This window comes from Sciurus vulgaris, assembly GCF_902686455.1.
Source record: "Sciurus vulgaris genome assembly, chromosome: 12".
NCBI classification, from domain to species: Eukaryota; Metazoa; Chordata; class Mammalia; order Rodentia; family Sciuridae; genus Sciurus; species Sciurus vulgaris.
The window spans coordinates 108,871,745-108,888,467 of NC_136473.1; the positions used below are offsets into that span (position 1 = coordinate 108,871,745).

The 16,723-nt window shown below is 47.8% G+C and overlaps 1 protein-coding gene across 1 annotated transcript in view; it reads right to left on the minus strand.

Moving 5' to 3' along the window:
- Positions 1-16,723, minus strand: part of FMO1 (flavin containing dimethylaniline monoxygenase 1) — a 32,246-nt gene that overhangs the window by 15,069 nt on the left and 454 nt on the right. The window contains exons 2-3 of the mRNA XM_079107432.1: positions 9,899-10,036; positions 109-297 (exon numbers count right to left, since the gene is read on the minus strand). Coding sequence (XP_078963558.1) covers positions 109-297; positions 9,899-10,030 — 321 coding nt within the window. The 5' untranslated portion in view covers positions 10,031-10,036. The remainder of the gene's footprint in view (positions 1-108; positions 298-9,898; positions 10,037-16,723) is intronic.

Below are 16,723 nucleotides of genomic sequence, written 5' to 3' on the forward strand. Positions count from 1 at the left end.
TTCTTGTGAGTTCAGCTTCTTATTTATGGAATCCAGAGCTGTGCTATAAAGAAGTAATAGAATACAAGCAGGAGAATTCATTCTACCATCTGAAGTTTTATGTCTTACCTCGAACTGAATGCATTTCAGAAGGTTGAACCGGTTTGCATACATTTTGAGATATTCCAGGAACTGAGAATTTGGCACATAGTTTGGATAATCTTCTGGGAAGGGAAAGTCTGAGTAACAAGACATCTCCTTGCAGCTGTTGGAAACCACAGACTTGTAGAGACTGGCTCTACCCTCTTCAACATGTTCCTGTAGAAAGAGTACACATGAGTGAACAGGCATGTGTGTGTGCACACACGGAAAATGGATGTGAATCTTCTAGAAATGTCAACATTGACCAGGCTTAAGGTGATCCACATGACACAGCTGCTGGTCACCTTTCTAAGAGGATTTGCTATTCTGCATCAAGGGGATGATATTGGTCCGCAGTATAACTGCATGATCAGAATTACTCATTCATTTTTACATGCTAAAAAATAAATCCAAGAGAAACTTGCTTGTCCAAATTCATGCAGTATCACTGCAAAGAACAGGAGAATGGAGAAATAGAGGAGAGCCGTGGAACAGTTTCTGGACAATGAACAATTGTTAGCTCCTTCGGTTTCAGAGTATTCTTGAAATGATTATGGAGAAGTGGGGTTCAGATTATGCAGGTTTTGTATCCAGAGTTAGGGGATGTGGATTTTTATGGCAAGGTCATGGCCATGCACTGAAAATTTTGAACACGGAAGTGATTTATATTAAATTTTTGGAAAGTAATGCTGAATTTACAAAAGATGGATTAGAGAGGGATGGAAAAAAGGAAGGGAGCTAGTTAAGAGCTTGAAACACAAATATATGATTGCCAGTGAGGACCGGAGCAGAGGTAGTGACTGGTGGAACCTGGGAATCTGGCACTTGTGAGCTGGTGGTAAGGTAGAATGCACAGGATTGCAGGGACAGTTGGATACAGGGACCAGGGCAGAAATAGCTACCAGTTTCCAGATTGAACAACTGTGTGCATGGTGCACACTGACCAATTTTCTACCCTCAGTTTTGACTGGAGCAACTAGAAAACCTCAGCCTCTCATAAGAGTGCCCCAAGAAGTTTTAGTCATGTCTACGTTGTGTCTGTCTTTGGATGGTATGTGGAGGACTGTGCTCCTGATTTCAGTGGCAAGGTCCCTGTATTTCAATATGATTTGCTATCTTGGATATGTGTAGTTTCTTTTCCCAGTAAAGTCAAAATTACTTTATTTACATGAATAAGTGAACATGAACCTCACGTATGTAGAGGACTTACTCTGTGCCTCTAAAGGGTATAAATCTAGATCTGCATGAAATGTACAGTGATAATAATGTAATACAAAGCCAACACCCCACCCTTTCAGGTGCAGCCATTTCTCCCCGCCTCCCAACCACTTGTCAATCTGTGCTCCGCCTGCCTCTTACATTACAGGAATTTCCGGCCTACGCTCCAGCCATTTCCTGCTTCCCATGTTACATCCTAGGTTGTCAGTCTGAACATGCTAGCTAGCTATTGGTTCATCAGTCAGCTTCCAAGTATTCTCCTCTGCTATTGGTTCCTTCCAGCCTGGGAGATTCCAATATCTGGGAGAAGCCCCCAAGCCATCTCTCTTTTTTTCCCCTCTTTTCAACCCCGGAGCTTTTGCACTAGTCGTCCGCATAATAAAGTCTCTTGCATGAGGCCCCGTGTCCCTCGTGGACTTCTGGGAGTTATTTTTGAGCCGCAACTGAGACCCGGCATACGGAGCGCCAGATCAGTTGGAGGGGCTGGAGCTACCCCGGGTCCCGAGCTGAGCTGCATTTTTCCTTTCAATAATAGAGACTAAAATGAAAAGATAAATACCTCTGTGGTTTAAATTAATATTACTGATCTCATTATTTGATTTGAGTTGACTATAACCTGCTTCTCTGTGACTCCATCTCTGACAGTCTCATTTCTCTAGAACGCAGCTAGAAATCTGGAGGCTAAAAGGCTTCTGAGGAAGGTAACTCTTTTATTCACTGGATTTCCTAAAGCAACACGAATCCAGTGCAGTCTGTGGAGCAATGTCAACTGGTCACCCCTCGTCTGTGAGGAGATACATCTGGAAATGGAGCGTTGGGAACCCTTCACACCTGGCCACCATTGGGCACCCAGACTCCTTCACTGCCCTGGGAGGCGCAGGACGCGGACCGGCCTGTTTCCTCCAACTTGTGTGGAGAGTTGTGTGGCGTCTGGGCTGGGCTCTAGTCGCATGCCTAGAACTGCCTTAGGGTGTGTGGTGTTCGAGCTCAGTTTGAAACTGTCATACCTGAGTGCATAACATCTGGAATCATTTCATTTCACTGAAAAATAACTTATCTTCAAATATAAACTTATGGAACAAATTGTTTGAACTGGCTCCTGATTAAGGATTGAAGATAGATCTTAAGAGCACAGCACTATTTGGATTAAGGATTGAAGATAGATCTTAAGAGCACAGCACTATTTGCTTCACTTCACGCAGAAGTTTTATTTTTATTTTTTTAGAAAGAATTCCTTGCGCTTGCTGAGACTGAATTAAAACCTCTTCCTCATTCCAGTCAAGAAACACACTCCTGAGCCTTGTTTTTCCACCCTGAGTGCTATGAAGCAAGACTTAGTGTAGATTTACATTACTCCCTGTAAAGACCATCTCCGTCCATCCAATTTAGATTAGGTACATTGATAAGCAAGAAGCAAGACTGGCACATCTACAGCCTTAAATGTTAATATAAAAAGTGTGTTTTTAGTGTGTCTACAGGTACTTAATATGAAAAACTGCTCTTTCATACAAGTGTCTTGTTTGGCTGAAAGGTACAAGTGTAATAGTGGTTGTCTATATTAATTACCTGTGTGCACACTTTGAAGGAACAATGTGTCCTTTTTTGTAATTATTTCCTCTTTATTCCATTTGTATGTTTAGTGATCTTTATGAGAGTTAATTTTATGACTTCTGACTCAATACAATTCTTTTTTTTTTTTCTTTGTGGTGCTGGGGATTGAACTCAGGGCCTTGTGCTTGCAAGGCAACCACTCTACCGACTGAGCTATCTCCCCAGCCCTCAATACAATTTTTAATTCATTGTTTTTCATACATTTTTGTTTGTGTCCTTTTCAATTTTTCCAAAACTTTATTTTTTTACATTTGACAAATAATAGCCTATAGTTAGTTGGAGATGAAGAAAAACTGGTTGTTCTCTACAGTTTGAGAAGCCCAGCTATCCAGCCCAGTGCCTCTGAATGTTGCTGAGCTTTGCCTGGGAAAATCTTACTAATGTGTAGATTCTGACTCAGTAGGCCTGGGTGAGCCTTGGATTCTGCATTTTAACAGGCTCCAAGACACAGTTACATCTTTTATTTATGTGTTACCGGTCCATGGACGATGTTTTGGGTAAAAGACTTTACAAAAGCTCTGCCCAGAAGGAATATGATAGAAGCCACGTATGAGGTTTTAAATTCTCTGGTGGCCACGGTTCTTAAAAAAGTAAAAAGAAACAAGAGGATTAATTTTAAAAGTATATTTTACTTGACTCAAGATATTTAAAATATTACGATTTTAAGATATAATCAATAAAAGACTTTTTTGATGTGTTTTACACTCTTTTCTCATCCTGCCTCCAGGATGCAATGTGTATTTTGTAGGTAGGCAGTCAAATACTAGATTTTCTCTAGAAAAAGTGGACTCACCCATGTTGATCCAAAGACACTTAGAAGTCCTACAATAACTAACTTAATTGAGTTTAAAATTGAAATCAATTCAGATAAATCAGTTCCTGAGTCACAATGAAGCCAGAACTGGGGACAGGCAGTTAGTGTAGAAATAGGGGATCGGGTCAGATGGAGGAAAGGGGGCCATGAAAGCCATGTGCCTCTGGAAGTTGGAGACGCCCTGGGAGATGGAACTTCAAGGACCTGCAGAGCCCATTGACTACCAAATTTACTTGCCCTCTTCAGGGACTAGAGGCAAGAAGATGCTAATTGATGCCCCCTGGGTCCTTACCTGCCGCTTCTCACTTCACAGCAAAACTGGGCCTAATCACATAGGCAGGAAGGAAAGAGATAAGGGGGAAAGAACGGGAGAATAAAATCTATAAAAAGGACAAGATTTGCTCAATCCAACGGATTCCGCCTTTGGGTCCCCTTCTTCCACCTGGGAGAAGTCTGCTTTTACTTTTCTTTAATACAGCTTCTTAGTTTCTACGCTTGCCTCGGCGTGCTTCTCTGGTGTTATACTTCAACACCTGAGGAACCAGGACTCGTCACTGGTAAATGGCAGTATCAACACCAGCTACATTTCAAGTGTCCCGTGGCTATTTGTGGCTAGGGGCCACTGTGTTCCACAGCTTGGTGTTAGGACATCCTGCAACCTGAAGGTGGGCGTGAGAACCAAATGTGAAGTTGGTTTGATTTCATCTAAATGGCGATCGGGAATAGGAATAAGAAGAGTAGCTCTGAAGGGCTGTAAGACTGAGAAGTCAGGCACACAGCCAGGGAAGACACTGCAGAGTGGGGAAGCCACGCGGCAGGCGCACCGGGGGCCAGGAGTGCAGGGCCGAGTTCCCCACGTTGCTCTGGCTTCCAAGCTACAGAGCAAATACTGTACTGTTAATGCAGACAATTTTTGGTTAGCGATAGTACAAGGCTAACACACTCTCACACCCAGAAAGTTTAAGGAGGTCAAGGTATAGGATGTACTTTGTAAAGATTTACATGACAGCAACTCAGACATTGGAAGCATTTTGTAATGGCTGTTTTAGGGTCAGAGGGTAATAGGGACTCACTGGAGCTGATAAGTCAGGGAACGTTGTATTTTATGGGATCTTAAAGCAAATGGAAATAAAAAGTGAAACAAAACAGAAGGGAAAGAACCCTCTGCTTGCATAACTTAGGAGGGAATTGTGAAGACAGGGAGAAGAGGGCTTGGTGGACAGACGCTGATGCCTGGCGCCTGTGCAGGGGTAATGTGTCAAGATGCAGTGGCCAGGGCAGCCAGGGGTGTGGGTTGAGGAAGAAATCCAGCCCTTAGGGTGGAATCCAAGTCAGCTCTGCTCCCTCCCCTCTTGCCTCCCACTCACTGTTTCTCCTAGAAAAGCCCAAGTCTGGGGTAGTGAGCACAGGGAGCAGGGTCCCGTCCCTAGTCGGTGGTGTGTGTGATCCTGGGCGCCCTGCTGCTCAGGGACTGTGGCCTCAGGACCTCGCCTGCCTTGGCTGCAGACACTCCTGGGAGTTGTCCCCACGTGGGTCTGCTGTTGCCACTGTACGCTGGGTGTGGGAGCTCATGGCCCCTGAGAACCAACGGAGTTATGAGGGGAAGATCTTTGACTTGAGATGGGGGAAATGAATGAGAGGGGAGCCGGGCTGCAGAGGGCCAGAGAAGCTGGGCCGGGTTTCTGGCCTTCCGGTCCCTGTGGCTCTGCAGGACAAGGGAAGGCAGCCTCACTCCCAGGCCTCCGCGGGACCCTGCCACTGGTTTTGGACTGGAAGTGTGTGAAGTGAAGACCTTCAGGTCTCATGGCCAGAATGTCCCAGGGTGTTTAAAGCTCCACATTTCTAGCTGGAGTTCAGTTGGGAATTTTCTGAACCTTTCGGTCCAGTCTCCTTCCCTCTGGGAACAGCAGTGGTACCCATCCTGCATGACCTGAAGCCACAGCGACAGTGTTAGAGCAGTGCCCGGGAGCTCTCCACAGAGGTGAGCCCTCACCCCGGTCTCTCTGCCACAGAGGCTTATTTTGTTAAGCTTTGTGTCCTTCTTGGAGGACTCTGCAATGGGCAGGGGGTTGTGAGGCCAAAGGTCTTTGCTTGGTCACTTAAAAACAGATGTAAAGTGGAAGGAAAACTGACCAGAGGCCTCTCGCACCTGCGGCATTGACACCTCCTGTTCTTCAAGAATAATCATTCTCCTCTTCTGAGAAGGGACACCCTTGGCTGTTGCCTGTCCTCCCTGGGAGGACAGTGCCCAGCAGGAGAGCTGTGGGAACCCCCCCCCACCACGTGGGCTGAGTGAGGGAGGGGTGACAGGCATACCCCACCACGACACCAGGCATCCAGCAAGTTTTGCTGAACAGAGGGATAAGGGGAGGCCTAACCAGGTGACTCAGAACGAGGCTGTGCACAGAGAGAGTAGGCAGGAGTCCGGCCCACCAAGTGAGGGAAGCCCAGGAGCAGCCCCTCCATGATGTGAGGGTGAGGCTGGTCGCAGTGTGCTATCTGTCACATAAGGCACGCAGTAGGCCATCAGTAAGTGTCAAGTAAGGGACAGGACGCATGTGCAGGACAGACCTCGAGGAAGGGCGAGGAGTTGGAGGGTGAGGAGGCCCGGGAGGCACCTGGGCGTGAGCACGGAGGAGGGAGCGGAGTGCCCACTGGTCTGAGCCCCGGCGGAACAGGCTCTTTCCCAGGCCACTTCTCCCGCGACACAGTAATGCGGTATTGCCTTTTGGTGACAGGATCCCTCCAGGTCTGTTTCCTCCACTCCTGAGCGATGGGCCTGCAGCACCGCTGTCCTGGGCCTCCGCCTGGGCAGGCAGGGGTGGCGCCGGGGCCACTTCCTCCTCTGGAGCCCACAGCGTGCCCTTTCCCAGCGTGAGCCTCGCTTTCCAGGTCACCACCCTCCCCCTGCCCTGCCCCACAGTGTGCTGTCCTTGCTCTTCCATTGTGGCCTCTCTGCACCCTCTTCCAGAGGGCTGTGGTGGCTGGAAGAAGGCTGTGCCCGGCGTTGGCAGTGTCCAATTGAGGGCGGTCACTTGTGATTGTGGGTCCTCTTCCCGTTTGGAAATGGAACTGTCTGCCTGTCTGTTCTGTTGGTTGCTGACGTTTGCCTCTCTAGTTTTGCTTTATAACTTTTTCTTCTCCTCCTCCTTCTTCTTCTCTCTCTCTCTCTCTCTCTGGTACCGGGGATTGAACCCTGGGACACCTAACCTCTGAGCCACATCCTCGGCCCTTTTAAAAATATTTTATTTAGAGAAAAGATCTCGCTGAGTTGCTTAGGGCCTTGCTGAGTTGCCGAGGCTGGCTTTGAACTTATGAACTTCCTGCCTTGGCCTCCCCAGCAGCTGGGCTTACAGGCATGTGCCACTCTGCCCAGCTAGCTCCTTCTATTTCTAACGGGCACTAAGGACCCCTCCGTGTGTGCACTCCTGGCAGGTGCAGCCATTGCTGGAGCGGGGGCTTTCCTCCTGCCGACTTAAACGGCTACTTAACGTGTCGCCTCCATCCCAACATCGTCGTAACATAAGGCTCCAATAGAACATTTTTAAACAATGGGCTACTTACTCTGCCCAGACGCCTCTGTTTGCTCTTTTGTGGTGTGTGTGTGTGTGTGTGTGTGTGTGTGCGTGCGCGTGCTGGGGAAGGAGAGGAAGGGTGTCTCTGAAAGACGCAGGAGACTCAGTGTGCTCGAGTTGGAATACCTAGCTTAGAACACCCAGCTTAGGGATCCTCAAAGTACTGCAAAGCTTCTTCCCGAGACTCGGGTATCAAGGAAGGCTTCTAGTGAAGTCGGGTAGATTTTCCTACTTCCTGGGCCACTGATAACCCAGCACTTGTCTTTTTTCCAAACGGCTCCCAAGTTTTCGCCTTGTGAGGTGACAGAGGCGGAACAGCTTGGTGACGGGCACTGTTTTACCCCGCCGCCTGCTGCAAGAGCCCCTGGTGTCCCGCCAGGTTCCCCGCAGCATTTCCTCATGATCTCCCCTGTGTCCCTACTTCTCCAATCCTGTCTGCCGCCCTGCATCCTCTTCGGCCCGGACAGCTGCCGTGTTTTCCAGAAGAAACTGAGGCCTCTGGCCTTGCTCCTGCGTCCGCTCTCCCTTTCCCTCAGGTTCCTGGTCTCTCTGCCTCCGCAGGCCTACAGGTCCCCTCCTTTTGTCTGCCAGGCTCTTGTCCCCATGTGGACTTGCACGTTCCATGTTCAGTGGCTTCCTGCTGCCCGTAGATTTCCTCTTTACCTGCGGACATCTCCGAGTTTTCCCACCAGGCACACAAAACAACAAGAACAGCCACAACCACGACCACAACCAGGACTCCTGGATTTTGTTCCTCCCCACTGCTTTTTAAGTTGAATTTGGACTCTGGCCCAGACACCCTCTCCCTCCCGTTACTCCTCTGCTTTTACCTCCTGAGCACGCCTGGCACTGTCTCTTTGCTGGCTCCCTCCCTGCACCTGTGGTTCCACCTCTTCCGCCTGTTGGAACCCTTCAGGGGTCACCATCGAGTCTCCCTTCCCCGGAGCCTCCCCTGGCTTCCCGCGAGCGGCCAGTCTCCCCCACGTAACCGCCCAGGCGCGGTTTCTGACTGGCAAGACCAGGCTTCTTCCACCTGCCTGACACCTCCCGGGGTGGGGGGCCCTCTCATGTTGGTGTCCCCCATGGTGCCTCCGCATAAGTCACACAGCCAGCTGGCCTCAGTTGGCTTGAGACCCGTTTTTCTTGATTCTTAGCTGAGCGAGTTGTAGCGTAAAGAACTAGGTGTCTGTGACCTAAATAAGGAGGATTTTTGTCTGGTGGCCCAGGACGCTCAGTACAGCTTTTAGTCTTTGGACTCAATTTTGGCTTGACCTTAGACAAATAACTCTGCTAATTGGGCAGTTTTACCTTTCAGCCAACTCCCAGCTCTGATGAGTTGTGTCTGGAATACTGTGTCAGGAGGGAATCTGAGGGGCCTCAGAGGACAGGGTGATTGCTTCATTAGGACTGTCCTCGGTGGACCCGGGGTGGGGGAGTTTGGCTCAGGTCTCGGGGTTCTGCCTCCTGCTGAGCACATGCAGTGTGAATCTTGGGAGCAGAAGCGCTCCTTCGCGGGTGTTCGGAAAGCCTGCCTGCCTGCATGATCGCACACGGTGGCTGGGCCCGTTTTCAGATGCCCAGTTCTGTACGTGAGCCACGCTGAGCTGTGCTGGAGGACGGGCCTGAACCAGCAGCCCCAGCCTCTCTGATGCTTTGTGCCCTGAATTATAAAACTATTCACTCCAGTTCCAAGTCCTACGGGTCTATGAGGAGGAGTGCTAAGTTCTTCCTTGCACTTCTCAGGGCCCCCAGGCCCTCTGACACCTTGTTCTTTTCACGATTCCTGACAAATTTCCTCTTCACAGATTTAAAGCTCATAGGAAATGTTTTTGCCCTGCAGGAGCAAAAGCAAGAGCTGCGGGGAGCTCTGCCGTGGTGTCCCCAGCGGAGCACGGGTCTCACACGACCCTGTCTGCCTGGCTGCTGGGCGCCCCCTGGGCTCCGGGCCAGTTAGGGTAAGGGTTAGGGTTCCCTCTCCCACGGAGCCTGCAGCCCTACTGAAATTTGAGAATATTGCTTCTCTTTTGCTCAGGGAACAAAAAAGACTACAAACTCACATTCCGACTTCTGCTTGTCCTCTGCCTGGGCTGGATTGCTTGGCCCAGGACCTTGACTTGGGGCTCATCGGCACTGAGCCCGGTGCCACTCCGATGCAGATGAGTGGGGCTGGGACAGGGGTAGTAAAGCCGGGGTCCTGCAGCGGAGGCTGGAGTTCTTGCTGTTACCCCCGTGCTGCAGGCTCCGGGCTGCTTCAGAGCCCTGGCTCTGTGCCGGCTCCCTGGTCCTGCCTTTCCTGGCTTGTCCAGTTTCCCCAGCTCTTCCGAGCTTTGGGGGCTTCTTTGCAAACCTTTCTTCCTCCTGGCCCCAGAAGGAGCCCTGAGGCTGCAGGTGCACCTCCCTCCAGCACTTGGCCCAGAGCCGGTTTCTACCTCTGACGCTTTCAGCAGCCCCCGGTCCCCCGTCCAGGAGATGCTTTAGCCTTTTCCAGGGCAACCAGCCCTGGGGAAGGAAACGGTCTCCGCACAGTCAAGCCGTCTCCCACAGACAGGACCCCACTTACGGTGAATCTCCACAGCCCCCCGAGGTCGTGGCTCCTCTCGAAGCAGGTGGGCTGCAGCCCCTCCTCCAGGCAGCACTTGATGGAGGCCAGGCCACTGACCCCAGCGCCCACGACGGCCACTCGCCTGGCCATGCTCTCCTACGAGGGGAAAAGGCAGAGGGCTGAGCTTTTTATTCACAGAAGCCCCACCCCACCCTTGGCAGCCCAGAGGACCAGGAAAGAGAATTTGTAGGATTATGGGATTTTCTCAGTCCGGTCCCCCATGGCGTCGGTGTGTGTGCACAGGGAGCTGCGGTCGCTGGGTTCTCCGCCCCACTTGGCTGCAGCTGCACCCGAGGTTTGTGCCCCTGTGACTGAGGGTGTGGCAGGGCCGTCAATAGCGGACTCTGCACTGGGCAGGTGATTGCCTTCCGGAGATGCTGCCCCTGCTTCCCTCCTCCAGCCGGAGAGTGGGGCAGGCCACAGGCCAGGGTCACCTTCTTTTCCTCACGGGTGACGCCGAGCTGCGGGACATTGTGCAGAGCCACGCAGCAGCTGGCTGGGTGGGTGGGGCCAGGAGCTAAGACACGCGTGGCCACACGGGTGCTGCCCTGCACTGCCTGGTGCCCAGTGCTGGGCCACCACCAGGGCCAGCTGTGCTTCTGGCTTAGGCTTCTTTCCCCAGTCACTGGTGCATGGCCACTAGTGCAAGAGGAAGTGTGGCTGCCAGTGAGAACGTGCAGTGGAAAGGCAGGCATGGAAGAGCCTGTCCTATTGCAGCTGAACACTGTTCACCTCTGGGGCACATGTCTCCGTCACCGTCAGCACAGGTTAGAGAGTCTTCTGGCACCAGAACACAAGTTAATGGCACATACTTGTAAGAATGCGGAGAGGCAATATGGCAGGTTGATTAATCAACTGACTGTCAATTATTGCTGTGTGACCTCGGGTAGATTACTTAATCTCTCTGGTCATCATACAAATGGAGACACGAAAAGTATCTTAGAACAGTTCCTGGCCCATCCTGAGTACTCAAAAAATGCAAGCTATTGTAACTATAAAGACATTTCCAAAATCAGTTCCTGCTTTTGGCTTTGTCACCACTGGGTCCCTGTCCTTCTATTTCTGTTCAATAGTGTACACATTTAGCACTAAGTCAAAGGATGTTTCCTAATTTGTGTTTGAGACATTTTTTTTCTCCTCAAGTTTGTGAATTTTAAAAGCACAAGGGAAGACCCCAAGACATAGTTTTCCTGGACATTTGCTCTTTTCTTTCTTCACGGAGGGACTCAACTCAAAACTGGATAGGCATCTTTCTGTGTTTTTAGGATTGGGAACGTGAGAGAAGCAGGTCCGCTTTAGAGACGGCACCTATTTTATTCTTTCCTGTGCCTCCCATGTTCAAGGGCAGCGCTTGGAATATGATATAACAGAGGCTTAATAAACATTTATTGAACGAAAAGGTCCTTAGTGCCTGGCACGTTCCTGTGGGGGGAAGCCATACTTTAGGCCCCTGTGGGTCTGCAGCACGGAGACCTTCTGTGGTTCCCCCTGCCTGGCACGAGGTGAGCAGTGACCCACACTGACAGAGGCAGCTGAGCCTGGCAGCTGGGTGCAGGCACATCGGCCTCAGATCCCTGCTCCTCACGAATCAGCGTGCTGACAGGAGAACAGCTCACCTCTCGGGACCTCGGCTTCCTCATTTGCAGGATAGGGTACAATGCTGGCCATTTTCCTGGGACGTAACCCGCACCTACTGAGAATAGTCACTTCAATGACTCAGGGAGCCAAGACGGAATGGCGTGAGAGGTGTTTGCAGCTGTGTGCTGAAGCCTGGCCCGTCCAGCAGGGTGGTCAGAGCAGACCCAGCTGCCCGTGGCAGGACAGCAGGAAACAAAGCCAGTCACCCTTGGGAGGGCGAGGAGCCACTTCAAGAACCACGCTGGGCAAGAGGGTGAGGCCCTTTTCCTCATGCGTCTTCTCTGAACTCGGAGGCGGGCCTCAGGGGGAGGTGTAGCTTCCAGGGGAGAGGCCAGCGTAACTGTCCTGCCCCTGCACCCAGGGCTGGCCTGGACAGGAGCAATGGGCTCTGGTGTGGTGAGGACCCGTGTCTCGCATGTCCTTGCCTAGGCTGTGCAGGCTCAGGTGGACACCTGCTGACAGGTGGAAGGAATGCATCTACTCCAGATGTGGGTCTGGGCGCAGAGAGGCCCTGAGGGACCTGGGTCTGCAATGAGCTAACTGTGGAGGCTTTGGGTGGGGAACGGAACTGCCCTGGGCTCACTCTGCCAAAGAGCTGTCCCGTAGTGACTCCTAACCCAAGGACCGGAGGCTACCATGTAAGCATCTGCCTTTGCATCCCAGAGAAGCAGCCTCATGGCCAGTGGGACCCCAGAGGCGATTTGAGCTCAACACAAGCACTTTCCAATACTTCATACTCTAAAAGTGGCTTTATTCAGGCAGTCGGGATGGCGGGTTATGGGAGATGGTCTAAACAGGCGAATAATAGTTCCTGTAGAGTTGGAATCAAATGCCCCTTAGGGTCCTCTGTTTAGATTCTGTGATTCGTTCTCTGATTAATTTAGGCATCAAACACTCAGTGAGTGGCTTCTATGTGACCAAGTCCGAGGCTTGGTATTAGGGTGCAAAAGACAAGTTAGGTATGATGCCTTCTCTAGAGTGGCAGTTTGTCTGGTGGGAAAGTCAGACCAGAAATTAATATTAACATTAATTAATATTAAATTCATTAAATTAATTCATATTCATATTCATATTCTGTATTAAGTGCCACAACAGAGGTGTGCCCACGTACATATTGCTATAAGCACAGAGGGGCACCAACACTGACTTTGGGGTGCTGGGAAAGCAACAGAGAGGAATTCTATTGCTCCAGGTTCTGAAGGAATGGATGGGACTCCAGTGGGGGGGACACGTGACTGCAGAGAGGGGGACACGTGACTGCAGACTTGGGAGCGGTGGCGTAAGCCTGGAGGTTGTCCCCTGAGGCGAGCGTGACTGTTGGCTGCTCCTGTCCCAGAAGAGGGGACTGTGTTGTGTTGTGATTAACTCCATCCTATCTGTTGGACTTCTCTCTGGATAAAGCTATTTCCCCCAAACAGCATTTTCTTTTTCTTGATTCTTATTTTTCCACAGCACCTAGTGGCTTGCTTGGGCTATAATAGCTGCCACATAAATATTTGGCAATGGATTGATTTCTTGTTGGGTAGATGAACTCATCCTTCACCTTATATGCTTTTCAATTAAAAAGTTAATTGAGCAAATACTTGCTGGTAGCTAATTTCCTGGGTGGGAGATTCCTGCCTCAAAATGACCTTTTATCAAAGATGGAACATGTAGAAATTCTCTCCCCACAGAGTCAGCTCTCCAAGCAGTAACTCTTCATAGGGCTTTTTCTGGGTCGTTTAGGGGCTGGTTATAAATCAGAGGCCTAGATATGAAATTCAGAGCTGGTTGATTATCAGTGACATGAATTAAGTGACTTAATGTTTATGTGTCTCAGTTTCCTTCTTTTTAGTCTGAAGTTAGAAATATAACGGGTCTTAGACACTGTAAAAATTAATTGACTGAGGAATAAAAAGAACTTATCACAGTACTTGGGCCAGCAACCCCCACCATAAATGTTATTTCCATTTCTTCATGAGATTTTTTCTTTGATATTTTGTTGGCATCTGCCTTAACGAATGTGGGTTTATTTTAAAACATTACTGAATATTTGGAATCAGAGTCACTGGAAAAAAATGAAAATATATGTGTGAAAAGATGTAGAAAATGAAAGAGAAGAGCAGGAAAATATAGGAATGAAGACAGAAGAAAGGCAGAGAGAGGCAGAGAGGAGGCCCCCAAGGTCTTCCCTTACTTCTTTTGACTCTTCTTACTCGACTGTCATGGTGGGCACCAGGACTCCACGGGGCTAGTCCCACATTTGGAAAAGCAAACACCAGAATATGTGAGACACAGGCGGAGGATGGGCACGTCGCCCCTCGGAATCAGCGCTTCTGACTCCCCTTCAAGGCTGGTGATACACGGATCCAGACGGATTTAATAACAGACTGAGTCAATACGTGCCGTGCTTTCTTTCTTTTTTTTAAATAAAAAGTTTTTTTCTCCTTAACTTTAACTAAAAATAATTTCAAGTCAGGGTTGCTAGACTTTTAGATAAAGTGATTAAAAACAATAAATTAAATATGGTAAAAAAGCACACTATTTAACTTCTTGCACTTTAGGGCTCTTGTTAAGGAAGCTGGCATGATGAAGGTTTGGGCCTACTTACGGATTCAAACTAAAAAGCTTCTTCTTCTCAGCAAAAGAAATGATAAATAACATGAAGAGAGAGCCTACAGAGTGGGAGAAAATCTTTACCATATGCACCTCAGTTAAAGCATTAATATCTAGGATATATAAAGAACTCAAAAAACTCAACACCAAAAACTTGGGACTGCAAATTAGGGCAGCCACTCTGGAAAGCAGTGTGGAGATTCCTTAGAAAACTTGGAACTGAGCAGACACTTCACAGAAGAAGATATGCAATTGATCAACAAATATATGAAAAATGTTCACCATCTCTAGCAATTAGAGAAATGCAAATCAAAACCACTCTAAGATTTCATCCCACTCCAATCAGCATGGCAATTATCAAGAATATCAGCAACAATACATGTTGGTGAGGACGTGGGGAAAAAGTATACTCATACACTGCTGGTGGGAATGCACATTGGTGCAATGATTATGGAAAGCAGTATGGAGATTCCTCAGAAAACTTGGAATGGAACCACCATTTGACCTAGCTCTCCCACTCCTTGGTTTATACCCAAAGGACTTAAAATCAGCATACTACAGTGACACAGCCACATCCATGTTTATAGCAGCTCAACTCACAATAGTTAAACTATGGAACCAACCTAGGTGCCCTTCAACAGATGAATGGATAAAGAAAATGTGGTATATATATGGAATATTACTCAGCTTTAAAGAAGAATGAAATTCTGGCATTCACTGGTAAATGAATGGAGTTGGAGAATATCATGCTAAGTGAAATAAGCCAAATCTAAAAAACCCAAGGCTGAATATTTTCTCTGATGTGTGGATGCTAATTCACAATAAACGGGGGTTGCGGGGGATAGGGAAGAATAAAGTTACTTTATATTAGGTAGAGGGGAGTGAAGAGAGGGGAAGAGGTATGGAGGTAAGAAGGATAGTAGAGTGAATCAGACATGATTACCTCATGTACATATATGACTGCATGACTGTTGTGATCCTATGATATGTATAATCAGAAAAATGAGAAATTATACTTCATTTATGTATGAGTTATCAAAATGTATAAATGTTTTCTACTGTCATATACGACTACTTAGAACAAATAAAAAATTAATTAAAAAAGTACACCATTATCTTGTTGAATATTGGAGTGCTTTTTCACAGGCAAAGGCAAATGTAAATGTTTCAATCTTATTGTTCCTATATGGATATTCAATAAAATTTGGCCACTTCTTTCTTGGAATTTTTAAAAGAAATATATTATTAATTTATACATTTATTTTATTTTTTTAATTCTAATTTTTTTTTTTACAGACTGCATTGTACACAAATGGGGTACATCATTTGGTTCTATGGTTGTGCACAGTGTAGATTCACACCATTCGTGTAATCATACACGTACATAGGGTAATGATGTCTGTCTCACTCCACCATTTTTCATACCTCCCATTTCCCTCTATGTAATCTAAAGTTCCTCCATTCTTCTCTTACCCCCCTCATATTATTATTTTAATGAAGTAACATCATCAAAGCCAACTAAATAGGAAATGATAAAAATTAAGAAAATATAACTAAACTGCTAAGGTAGGCATCACCAAGTGAAAGCAAATTTACATAAAAAAATAACAAGTAAAATGCTTCAGCCACTCAGAATTGCTAAATAAGCTGGAAAGTTATGGTTGGTTGCACCAATTACTAAATTTTAACCATAAGGTTAACAGTTACTGTTTTTCCCATGGATTTTATTTTGGGTCCCCTACCCCAGGGAGGTAAAATGGAAATATGTATTTTACTGAAGTCAGATGGAGTGTCCACTTCAATTGAGATAATATGGGACAGAGTGTTGAAATGCAAGGCGAGGCTGTCATTACCGAACTGTAGAAGGGACTTGAGTAATTTTATATTTTCAAGAAAAGCCCGTGCGATTCTGCCAAGAACTAATTAGATCAAGGCATTTCACAGTTTTAACAGGCGACGGGGCTACGTTCTATTCAATGACATCATATTTTTGCAAAGCAGGTCTTTGGCAGTTGCTACTGATAAAAAGCCATTGCACGGAAATCGTGGTGGAACAAGAGATGAAGGGGTCGTGTCCTTGTAGTGCAACGTTTGAGAACTTGTACAGTGCTCAGCAGGTACACAAATCCCAGTGTTAAATAATCGTGATTAAAGGTGAAATAAAAGGGCTGGGTTTGGAACTCAATGGCAGAGCGCTTGCCTAACATGGGTGAGGCGCTGGGTTCAATCCTTAGCACCGCATAAAACACAAATAAATAAAAAATAAAGGTTAGGTTCTTAGAAACAGAGTGAAATCAAAATATTATTATGCAAAACAAACAAATGACAATATGCCAGGCTAAGTTAGTCACATTTCACGGGTAGCCTGCTCCTGGCTTTCTGTGCCCGGTACCAGCCCTAACCATTGTCACAGACTATGCTGGAGGCTGGTGGTAGAAGCATAAGGAAAAGGACCCGCTTCCCTCCCTTTGTATTACAAATCCAGTCTCCCCTGCACAGCCACGACTCCACGATCTACCCAGCACGAACTTCCAGCACACACAGACTGCT